The 12,236-nt window shown below is 40.6% G+C and overlaps 1 protein-coding gene across 2 annotated transcripts; it reads left to right on the top strand.

The window, feature by feature from the left end:
• The first annotated feature begins 354 nt into the window (after positions 1–354).
• LOC127505348 (phospholipid scramblase 2-like) lies at positions 355–11,634 on the top strand. 2 transcript variants are annotated; one of them, XM_051880833.1, is made up of 8 exons: positions 355–916; positions 1,146–1,170; positions 3,490–3,557; positions 9,091–9,145; positions 9,230–9,432; positions 9,510–9,671; positions 10,165–10,260; positions 10,420–11,634. In XM_051880833.1, the coding sequence occupies exons 2-8, from the start codon at positions 1,158–1,160 to the stop codon at positions 10,504–10,506; spliced, it is 684 nt and encodes a 227-aa protein (XP_051736793.1). In that variant the 5' UTR covers positions 355–916; positions 1,146–1,157; the 3' UTR covers positions 10,507–11,634. The 2 variants fall into 2 exon arrangements, 1 of the variants encoding a protein (XP_051736793.1); XR_007927693.1 differs by lacking the exons at positions 355–916; positions 1,146–1,170; positions 3,490–3,557; ... (1 more) ...; positions 10,165–10,260; positions 10,420–11,634 and having other exon boundaries at positions 3,564–9,145; positions 9,230–9,414.
• Positions 11,635–12,236: the final 602 nt, after the last annotated feature.

The raw sequence follows: 12,236 nt of genomic DNA, 5'->3' as shown, positions 1-12,236 counted from the left end.
AGAATACTCAGTAAACTCTATTCAATTATTTTACCATTAACTAATCACCTGCTTCCTGCTCTTCCTCTGTCTGCACCTCTTGTACTAGGTGCTGACTGCTTTAAATATCAGACCAAAATCTGATATGTCCTAACAGAGATAGAAGTCTAGAGATGACTGGATTGAACACATTTCATTTTTAACTTTTCACCTGATGTATTGCACTTATATTTATCATTTGGCCATAAATATTTATGTACTTTAAAAGAAAAGAAGACTCTTGGAACACTACCAACATCCCTAATCAGCCATGCAGTGGAAGAGTGTACATATAGTCAGCAGGATACAAATGAATACAGAAACAATGCATGACTTTCAACCTCTTGTCAAAATGGATGTCTTGAAACATGAATGTTTTGAAAGAATTACATTAGGAAAGGTGAGGTCTGTTGTAATTATTTAAATTCCTTTTATGTAAAGCACTTTGAATTACCGTTGTGTATGAAATGTGCTAAATAAACTTGCCTTGCCAAACTGCAAAAAATGTCTAGAAATTTGATAAAGCTGATATCCAACAGTTACAAACAAGGAAAAAATAAACGGAAAAATGCCTACAAGTATATGGCATATTTATTTATCTACATAAAGTTACCAGAACTAACAGAACATTTTCAAGCTGTTAAAATGAGAAGTTACTAAATTTTAAAGTGTGTCAAACCCCTGTTCAACCACACATTTCATGTTGGCAAAAAAAAAAAAAAAAAAAAAAAAAAAAAGGTCAACACCCTGTTCAACCACACATTTCATGCTGGCAACCATACAAACAAAACACACACACACACACACAAAAAACAGGTACTTAAAATTGTTTGTCATGAGAGAAACATTTCCTATACTTATCAGTGTTACTGCACAACAGACGATTTAATTCTCACTGGTATGTATGGTATATCTCTCAGTATGATAATTTAAATAATTTCATTTTAATTCATGTTTTAATTTTTATTTGATAAATGAATATGCAGTTTTATAGTCTTATGGAGGTTTTACCATTTATTTATTTACAGTGAATAAATAATGAAAGAGAAGAAAATGTATGTAAACGATAATGCTGTAATTATGTATGTATGCATGTAATTATGTATGTATGAATTCTCTCTTGCCAGATATACTAAGATATGGAATTATCAGGTGAGTTTGTTAAGGTGGGGGTGTTTATTTATGCCTGTTATGTTTGTTTGCCTATAACAGACACTGTGTGGATGCAGAATATGCCTGACCCCCTTGTGAAAAAGAAGTGCACTTTAGCATACTTTTAAAAAGAATACTTATTACAGAAATAACACAGTTTCAAAGAATAAATGCAAACTTTATGTAATATTTTCAGACATTTAATTACATGTTATTTACAATTAAAAGAAAAAGTATTAGTGTAACAATCAGTCCACTGAGGCAAGTGTAGTGTGGAATCTAAATGCAGTTTATTTAACCCAAAGTAAGCAAATGCAAAACAAGGACTTGACTGGAACATGAGCAGACTTGACCATGTCTTTTCGGCGCTCCGTGAAGTCAAACAAGCCTTATGACACATTCACAAGGGGAGCACATGGAAAGAACACATGAGGGAACAGGGAATCACATGACATGACAGGAACCATGACTATAAAAAAGACAAAATAAAAGACATGAAAACAAAGAACACCCAAAACCAACTGTGACATATACCCCCCTCTAAGGGTGGCTCCTGATGCACTAACAAACCACCCAAAACAAACAAAAAGTCAAAGAGGGAGGAGGACTGGAGGTGGTCCAGGGGGTGGGATGGAGGGCCAGGCCCATGCAGGGGAACTGGACCTGGACTGTGGAGCAGTGGTGGGCCTGGGCCATGGAGCAGTGGTGGACCTGGGCCGTGGAGCCATGGTGGACCTGGGCCATGAAGCAGTGGAAGGCTTGGACCATGGAGCAGAGAGTCGTGGTGCAGTAGACCTGGACCATGGAGCAATGGCGGACCTTGGTCATGGAGCAGAGGGCCATGGTGCAGTGGTGGACCTGGGCCATAGAGTAGCGGCAGACTGTGGAAAAATGGAGAACCAGGGCTGTGGAGCAATGATGGAAACCATGGACTGTGGAGCAGAAGTTGGTCTGGAAGGCCAGAGCGGGCATGGACAACCTCTGTAATCATGACATGGGACAAAGAGAGTTTGTGGATGGCCTCTGTGGCCATGACATGGAGCACAGAGAGTTCATGGACAGCCACCGGAGGAGCTGTGGTGGACCACCGGAGGAGCAGAAGTGTGTGCCACCTAAAAACACCAGATAGAGATCCCTTTTATGGGGAGTGCAGCTGACAGCAGCTATGTTTCCATCACCCTGTTTTTATGCACATTTTGAAGTATCACATCAGAAACGAGTGATGGAAACGACAAATTTCGGGGAAAAAAAATTCCTTAATTCGCTAAAAAGTGTTTACGCTCGCTTGAGGTGGTTTTTGACTTGTGCGAAAAAGAGTTAATGCGAATAATGGGAGAAGGAAACACATTTTCTGAATAAATTCTGACGTAGCGAACATTAAACCCACGCGACTAAATGGCTGTTTCCACTGATGGTAATTTATATACAATTGGTCACTAGGTTATCAATACCATAGGTGGCGATTTATGTTTTTGCTCATGGGTCCTGACATTCCATTGTGTCTTTCTCTCCATGCGTTTTTGCATCTGATGATTTCATTACACAAAAGTTATTCACATCTCGCGAAAAACACGGACTGCAAATACATTGAGACGAGACTAGAGTGGAATTTTCTCACTTAAACCACTGCCTGCTGCTGCTTCTAATTGCTTAGAGGAAAAAGCTGCCCATAACTGCAGGTCTAGGATCAGTTTTCTCTGTAATAATAGCATATTGGTTTGGCAAATGATACAGTGCATAAGGTTTCTATTTACAACGTGTTTGGATGAATAGAGAATAAGCTGTAAGATGGGAATTTTCTGAGAGCTCCTACTTGTACCACCTTAATAGTGTTGCCATAGAAACGCATAATTCCGAGTCCGAGGACGTGAACAGCTCTGAGTAGAACGTCACGTGTTGTCATCTCGAAATTACGGTAATTACAACATGGCGTGAACGCTGCATATCTGTAAATAAATTTTTTAAATATATTTTTTAGATTTTAAGTAGGCTACACTACAAGTGCACATTCAATACATTTAATTGCACTGCTATTCACTTCACAAGGGACTGCTTATGAAATACAAATTTAAACCAGTGTACTGAATCAAGTAATTATGTGTTTCAATATTTCTTGCATTAAAATATTTTTAGAACTTAAAAGTGTGAAAATGAAAGTTATGATCTGCATATATGAAGTACATAAACCTGATTGAATGTTGTGTAGGAAGGATGACATCCATTTTTATTAATAATAGGCCTACACAATAGATTTCAGTGTGTAATAATTTGTTTTAAAAAAACTGTTTGATTCATACACGTCTGTTTTTCCTCCACTAGATGACATAGCAACGATACCTTGCCCAGACCCATACCACTGTCCTTGTCATATGGAGACCTTGACCTGTGTCAGTTAAGACTGGATATGTTCATTATTAATAATAATGTTTATCATATAATAAGGTTTATCAGCTTACTTGCTCAATAGTGCATTTTTTTCACAGGCATTTGCAAAATAGCTAGCATAGTGAATGTAGCCTATATATCGTTATATCAAATGGGACGCTAGATATCAGTTTGGCTTTTTTCCAATAATTAGGCTAATAATTCAAAAAAAAATTTTTTTTTTCAATAATTAGGCTAAACCTGGTGTCCTCCATGATTCCTGTTCTTTCCGACAACAAAGCACTTGAATGCAATGAGCTGGTAATCACAACTTAAGAAGTGGGAAGTAGGAAATTTCCGATAGCACATTAATGCTGCCTTCACGTGCTATCGGAATTATTGTAAATATGAGTTTCCAAGTTAAAAATTGCACATTAACGCCCTCTGATGTCGTGTTTACCACTGGGATTTTCGGAAATAAATTTGATACCCAAATTCCCGAGATGGGCATGCCAGAAACTTTAAACATGGTGGGGGGAGACCTACTGCTGTGATGGGTATGATTTATTCGATTTTTACCCCACAACAGCTAGATCATCTTGTTTTGTCATTAATGTAGAGCATATTTACATATATGAATAATCATTTGAAGCATACAATATGTTTTATACACAGCAAAAATAGCCTCCATATGACTGAATTACAGAATCGTCAGCAAGCGGACAATCTAGATAGCATCGTGAATGTTTATATGGTTGTCAGTGGAACAGCAAATATATTTTTTGTTTTAATAAGATTATACCAATAAATAGACAAGAATAAACCTGGTGTACTCAATGGTTCCTGTTCATTCCGACAAGCACTTGAATGCAACAAGCTTGCAATCATGACTTCTGAAGTGGGAATTATGAAATTTCCGCTAGCATGTGAAGGCAGCATAAGGCAAGAGAGTGCATATTTTATTTCCATCAGACAAAAAAAGAAAATATAAAAAAACAACAACCTAAGTGCATTCCATTTGACCGTAAGTGGACTGTGAAGTGGACTTCACAGGGTATTGTGCCATCTTAAGTGAGATTCCAATCCGAACGGAGCAAACATGTTCAGTTTGAAAGGTACTGTGAATGGCATAGGGAATAAGGGAACGTTGATACATCACTTGTAAACTCAATTCGTATTTATTACTGGGAAACTCAGAGATAATTTTGATACCTGAGTTTCCGAGTTCCCTTTCGAGGGAACCCGCGCTGCGTCGGAACGACACTGTGGGGAACGCCTCCAGCGTGACAGCGTCTGAAGTACGTATTGAACAAGTACAATCTGGATTGGTGTTGCGTAATGACGTCACATGTGCCGGCGTCCCGGAAGCTACAAAGGTAAGCCAGCACACAAAAGTGTCAGCTTGCTGTCTTCAGCAAACGTTCTGTGTTGATCTTGTCTGTTTTATTTGGTGTTGTTTGCCACATATATATTATATATCTTTACTATGGTGACACAGAGGCAATTCAGGCAGTGTGCGTCTCCCTGTCCTCGATGTATTCCTGAGGCAGCGCATCGTCTTCATTCATGGCATTCGCAAATGGAGCTGGTGGAGGATGTTGAGACGGCTTCGGCCCTTTCCCAGCATTCAGAAGCAGCTCTGATGTTCTCATTCAGTTCGGAAGCCCGCTTTGCAGTTCCTTTCAACCTGGGTGAGGACCCGATGCTTGAAATGTCTGGTTCTGAGGAATTAGATGTTTTGAGTGTCGAGGCTGGAGAGATTGAAGATTCGCCACTTCAATCCCTTGCTTTTGAGGAGCTGCTGGAGGTTGTGACCCGAGCAGTGGCCAAATTAAATATTGAATGGCCAGCAGAGAAGCAGGAGGAGTTTAAGAAAAGCAAGCTCGATGAACGCTTCCTACAGACTCGGAGTTAGATGACGCTTGGGAGGTCACGCTCGACAATATCAAAGAGCTCCGTTGAGCTGCAGACCTGTCTCTCTGTGCTTCCAAGGAGATGGCCCGCGCCATCGGCCGCTCCATGTCAGGATTGGTAGCAACGGAAAGGCATTTATGGCTGAACCTCTTGGGCATCGGTGAGAAGGACAGGGTTTTCCTTATCGATGCCCCGCTATCGTCTTCTGACCTCTTCGGCGACGCAGTCAACACTGTCGTTGAGAGGTTTCAGGAGGCGAAGCGTCAGTCAGCTCCGTTCAAGTAGTTTCTCCCCCGTTGGCGCTTGAAATCTCGTGGGGCTGCTACCAGGGAGCAGCCTCACACATCAGCCGCCAACTCCTTAAACCTGCAGCTGCAGAAGGAAAGTGTTGCCTCTCAATTTACATCGATGATTGGCTTATCTTAGCTCAGTCAGAGGAGATGGCGATTCGACATCAAGATGTCGTTCTCCACAACATAGAGTGCTTGAGTTTAAGGCTGAATGCCAAGAAAAGTGCACTGTCTCCCCAGCAGAGAACTACGTTTCTGGGGGTAGTGTGGGATTCAGTTACGATGCAGGTACAGCTGTCTCCTACTCATATAGAAAGCATTCTGACTACTGTCAGCAACGTCAGGCTAGGCCAGGCTATTACTGTCAAGCACTTCCAAAGAGTGCTGGGGCTTCATAATACCTTTTGGCCTGCTGTACATGAGACCCCTGCAGTGGTGGCTCAGGACCAGAGGGTTCTCCCTGAGGGGAAACCCGTTTCGCATGATCAAGGTAATGCGCAGATGCCTTCGTTCTTTGATCATGTGAAAGAAACCGTGGTTCCTGTCCCAGGGTCCTGTGTTGGGAGTGCCCTGTCAGCATCTCATCGTGACGACAGACGTGTCCCTCACAGGCTGGGGAGAGGTCATGGAGGGCTGCTTTACCAGAGGTCTGTGGAGAGGGCATCATCTTTCGTGGCACATAAATTGCCTGGAGATGATGGCTGTGTTCTTAGCCCTAAGACACTTCCTTCCAGATCTCAGGGGCCATCATGTCCTGATACAGACAGACGTCAAGGGGGTTTGAGATTGCGCCCTCTGTGCAGACTGGTGCATCAAATCTTCTTGTGGTCCCAGGGGAAACTGCTCTCTCTCAGAGCTATGTACATCCGAGGAGACCAAAATTTGGGGGCAGACGTCCTGTCGAGGCAGAGGCTAAGGTCCGGGGAATGGAGACTCCACCCCGAGACGGTGGAGCAGATTTGGGAGGAGTTCGGCCAAGCGGAGGTGGATCTGTTCGGCTCTCACGAGAACACCCACTGCCCGCTCTGGTTCTCCCTCACACTTCCAGCTCCCTTGGGACTGGATGCTATGGTTCAGGCATGGCCGAGGCAGCGCATGTACGCTTTTCCCCCGATCACTCTACTCCCGGGCGTTCTAGAGAAGGTCTGCCAGCACGGGGTCAGCCTACTTCTAGTAGCTCCGTACTGGCCGGCCCGAGTGTGGTTTTCAGACATTATAGCTCTCCTAGCAGGCACTCCTTGGCAAATTCCTATCAGTCCGGACCTGCTGTCTCAAGCCGGGGGCCTGAATCATCACCCCCGGCCAAAGCTATGGAAACAATGGGTCTGGCCCTGAGGGGGACCAGCTTCTAAGCACTGGTCTCTCAACTGAGGTTGCTGAGACCATCCTAAACTCTAGAGCTCCCTCCACGAGGAAACTTTACGCCCTAAAGTGGAACATGTTCACTTTATGGTGCAGGGAACTTCAGTTGGACCCAGTTAACTGCCCAGTGGCTTCAGTGCTGGAGTTCCTCCAATGCCGTTTCTCTGATGGTCTTTCCACATTAAAGGTCTATGTGGTGGCTATAGCAGCCTTCCACACGCCTTTAAATGAGGGCCCCTTAGGGAAGCACCAGTTTATTACTCATCTCCTTCATGGTGCTCGGAGGATGAGGCCTGTCGTCCAGACCAGAGTTCCCGCATGGGACCTGGCAGTGGTTATCCCTGGCACCCTTCGAACCCATTGATGAGGTGGCGGAAAAGTTTCTCTCTTTCAAAGTGGCCTTCCTGCTCACTATTACGTCCCTCAAAAGAGTTGGGGACCTGCAGGCGCTTTCTGTTGCTCCCTCTTGCCTGGAGTTCGCCCCTGGCTATATGCCTAAGGTGCCTTCAAATGTGGCATGGTCTGTTATTTTGCAGGCCTTTCATGCTCCACCTCATGTGTCGGCTGAACAAGAAAGGCTACATTTATTATGCCTTGTCAGAGCCTTGGGGGCCTATGCGCATAGGTCCTCCGCCTGGAGGAAGTCGGACCAACTACTTGTGTGCTTTGGGTCACTTAAGAAGGGTTCCTCAGCCTCTAAGCAGACTATTAGCAGGTGGAACGTGGAGGCTATCTCTTCAGTGTACGAGGCGCGCAACTTGACTTCGCGTCTCCTGATTAAAGCCCACTCAACTAGAGGAGTGGCTTCGCCCTGCTATCAGGAGTTTCCCTTCAAGAGGTCTGTGATGCTGCGGGCTAGGCCTCCCCTCACACTTTTATAAAATATTATAGCTTGGATCTGCCCTCCACGCCAGGCTCTCAAGTTCTCATGTCCTGAGTTGTGCCTGACAAGCTTCACACCAGGGCAACTTCTTTGGCGTGGTGCAGTGGGTATTTCGTTCCCCAAAGTGTCGTTCCGACACAGCGAGTTCCCTCGAAAGGGAACGTCTCAGGTTACGTCTGTAACGTCTGTCACGCTGGAGGTGTTCCCAAAAGGCAGCTGAGGATCTGTCATTTTTTATTTTACTTTATTTACCTTAGGACTGTATACTATTCGGCTGCGCTTGGGAAAGATAGAGCACAAGATGAGACCGCTAGTGCAATTATTATGATCATGGATTAAAAACACATACAGCCCTACACATAGTTAACCAAATCAAAATTTATTTTCACATTGCATGACAGTAACAGTACAGCTTCAACTCTTCAAATCAAGTCAATTAATAGCTGAAATTAAATATAATAAACATGTAAAGTGTGGTTGCCAAGGAATCGTGTGACGATGGAGTAAGCAACAAAAATTAAATACTTATAATATTTAAAATTATTATTTTAATAATAATAATAATAATAATAATAATAAATTCAAAAAGGAAACATGCAGGAGATTACCAGGAATAAAGCATAATGCAACCACATAATACAAATGGCACCAAACAATGAACTGACAGAACTCAGGGTTTAAATACACAGGGGATAATTAACAGAAATAAGAACAGGTGTTGAACTAATGAGTAACTATAGAAATTAACAATGACTGGGAACATAGGTACAACGAGAACAGGGAAAATGAAACCAAAACACACTGACAGACCAGAGTGACAGAACCCTGACTCTAAGAACATTATTTAACATATGATTCAATATTTTAGTATTGGCACAACACTCTATTTATTACAGTTTAATAAATAAATTACCATTTTAAAATACAGTTTGAAGCAGGAATATTTACTTTTTTGTAATTTAAAGTCTTTTAATGTGTGTTTTTTTTTAACTTACAAGCACATGCTCCTTGGAAAAAAAAGTATGCATCAACCCCTGTTATGACAAATGCATTTATTTCACAGTGATTTTCACTGCAAGAAAACTGTGATTTTCATGTTTATTTTAGATTGATCAATTGTTTGTCTACAAAGAACAACATCTGGACGAATGTTTTGATGAAGGTTTGTTAATCAGCATTTTATGAATGAAATACAGCGAAATCAAATAAGCAACACCCTTATCTCCTTCTTTTTAATTTCTTAAAGTTTGCTGTGGAATAAACGCTAACAACAGATATAAGGTGAAGGATGACATCGGGAACAATGTTTTTAGTATTCTTGAAGACAGCGATTATTGTAGCAGGCATCTCACTGAAGGACGTTCCTTCATAATGAATGTTATTAATCACTCAAATCAAGAGATCATCAGACTGGTGCACCCGTTTGTTTGCAGCACCTGCAGTCATGAGGTATGTACGTTATCTCTGTCTTATTTAGCCCTTGATTATGTTGTACCCGTATATTATATGTTGTATGTATATTTTAGCTGGAGGTTCAGTCTCCACCAGGCATTGCCAGTGGACATGTTTGGCAAAACTGGCATGTTTGCCTACCTAAATTCACAGTTGAAAATGAACGAGGTGAACCAGCATTTAAGATTGTGGGACCATGTGTACCCTTTACCTTCTACACGGATGAGAACTTTGAGGTGATGCACATACACTCAGATACAAGTTTCAACTTTCCATCGACTTTTATTATTTCTTAAATTGGCCCAAGTTATTTTCTATTATTTACCTTTATGATAACCTTCACATGAACTTTCTAGCATTATCAGATTATAATTTTAATGCTTCTAGTTGCCTGACCCACATCGGCTGTAGATGATTTCAGGTTGTGCTGTATTTCTGGGGAAATTTGATCCCCACAATGAAGGAAAAACCTGACCCCACACGTTTCTTTGGTTTTAAATGTCAAAGCATTTGCTTTCTTAAACAGTAGCAGAATAAAGCTTAAATTGTAAATCCAGTGCTGTTTTCTGAAAGCATTTATCTTAGATCACCATAGGTCTATTTTTATAGGCTACTAAAATATTATAATGAAAATGTAATATTAAAAAAATACTGTAGATGAGGACTAGCTAGTAACCTTTGCTTGTGTTAATGTTTGTTGCTATTACCTGCCTTATACTGGGACCACAGCTGGTGTCTTTGAATGGGGCAGCAATAGACAGACCATTTGGCAAGATCTTCAAACCCTTCTCATGCTGTGGACTAAATGGAGGTGCAGATTTTGTGGTGAGGTTTCCAAGCAACCTGGATTTCAAAATGAAAGCTACACTATTAGGGGCCTGCATACTTATTGTAAATACTTTTTAAAAACATTTTATTTTCCTTTTTGTAATATAATACTTTCTTATATTTATTAATATTAATTATAATTCAATTCTTTTTCAGGACTTCATTTATTATGATAAGCCAAAAAGCCCTGTACGACGGGTGCTACATCTGTTCGGTTCCGCCGCGGCAATAAAGTTTGTGTAGGGCACCATCTCTGTTGCTCAAAAAAAAAAAAAATCTATATTAACATAAATATAAATATTTAAAAATGCCTTTTATGGTGAATGCAGTAAGCACACACGACACTCCATTCCTGCATCCGCCCAGCCCCCACCTCATGCTTGCAGCTGGCTGCAAATGATCATCAAAATAGAAGTTTAAACCCTCGCTCTGAGTTTGCATGTTTTGATATCCACATTTGGCTATAGCATATTGCAAAGTGGCCAAATATTACATTTGAATTAAATGTTGTTTGGCCAGTATTAAACAAGGATTTTATCATGCTGTGTGTAAACACCACAGACTGTAAAAAAAGAAAAAAAAAGAAAAGATGAACAGCGTGTCTACGCCAGTAACAGTTGTTGCCGATTATGTCATTTGGAGCCAGAGTCTGTGCAGTAGTGATCCTGAGATGGAGCCGCAGCATCAAGTTCCTGCCTAAACTCCCACTCCTGCAGACTCAGTTGCAAAGGCCAGCTGTCAATCATGATGTTACGCCCCATTTTTACAGCATCAACAAACTAACTAATACCAAACTTATTGGGAAAACTCTTAAACATACGTCTGTGTGATGAGAACTGCCTAAAATGACAGAAACCATCTCTGTAAAAAAATATTTGAAATGTAATTGGATTTTTTAGTTTTTTTTTAATTTGCTGTCCCATTCGATTACATGTAGAGGGTGGGGTTTAAGACCTATACTGCAGCCAGCCACCAGGGGGCTTCAGTTTTCAGGACTTGTGCGGCACACTTGAGGTGTTTTGACAGTTTTCCCTATGCAGTGTTCACTGCTCCCTACTCCCTGAGCATGGGATATCCGTTGAAGTGGACTTCGCTGACAATAATCGCTCATTTGCCCTGCAATGTCATCAAAGAAATAACGGGGTCACGAAAATTATGATATAATATAAATTAATATTGTATTTTACTTTACATTCAAATTTGAAATACATATAAAATAAATATACAGAACTCACATTATGTATCTAATAAATATAATCAAAACTTGTATGTTTACTTGTATGACTACTGCAGCTATTAATTGACTATTAACAGATTTGAAGCTGTACTGTAACTGTCATGCCATATGAAAATAAATTCTGATTTGGTTAACTATGTGCATATATGTTCTTAATCCACAGTCTTAATAATTGAATTGTAGTGGTCTCATCTCATGCGCATCTCATGCGTAAAAAAAAAATTAACGGTAAAAGACTGTAAAAATGCTACGGTAAAAAACAGTTAATTGGTTTACAGAAAGTTTCCGTACTATATACGGTGAATAACTGTAATAGATCTAATGGTACATTTAATGTAATTTTACAGTAAAATATTGTTAAATTTACAGTTTTTGGAAGTGAAAAATAACAAGTCATTGTATAATTTACTGTGAAAAAATGTAAATTGACCTTCCAACAATTCCCTGCATGACACTTCACATTTGATGTATTTTTGTTGAAATAACTTTATTCTTCTTAGTTTTTTCTAATCAGTTATGTACATTAGGGTTTTATTTTATATCTAATGTTAAATAAATTTTTATTGCATTTTTAAAATTTCATGTGTGCTACCATGATGGTGTTTAGTGTTTGTGTGAATGACACTGTGTGCACCTTCTATATATTAGCATTGTTCTTCTCTGCTTTTGGAAAAGCTGCTTGTGATGAACTTTCAGTCATCATGTGACTCTCATCACCACTTTGTTATTGGTGGTT

This window comes from Ctenopharyngodon idella, chromosome 2 (assembly GCF_019924925.1).
Source record: "Ctenopharyngodon idella isolate HZGC_01 chromosome 2, HZGC01, whole genome shotgun sequence".
NCBI lineage: Eukaryota > Metazoa > Chordata > Actinopteri > Cypriniformes > Xenocyprididae > Ctenopharyngodon > Ctenopharyngodon idella.
This window is presented reverse-complemented; position numbering and strand designations above follow the sequence as displayed.

What these genes read in the sequence shown, in the direction of transcription:
- LOC127505348 (XM_051880833.1), top strand. An exon ending in ATATGGAGACCTTGACCTGT is followed by an intron (nt 3,558 to 9,090) that starts GTCAGTTAAGAC and finishes TGTTTATTTTAG; the next exon opens with ATTGATCAATTGTTTGTCTA. An exon ending in ATGGAGGTGCAGATTTTGTG is followed by an intron (nt 10,261 to 10,419) that starts GTGAGGTTTCCA and finishes ATTCTTTTTCAG; the next exon opens with GACTTCATTTATTATGATAA.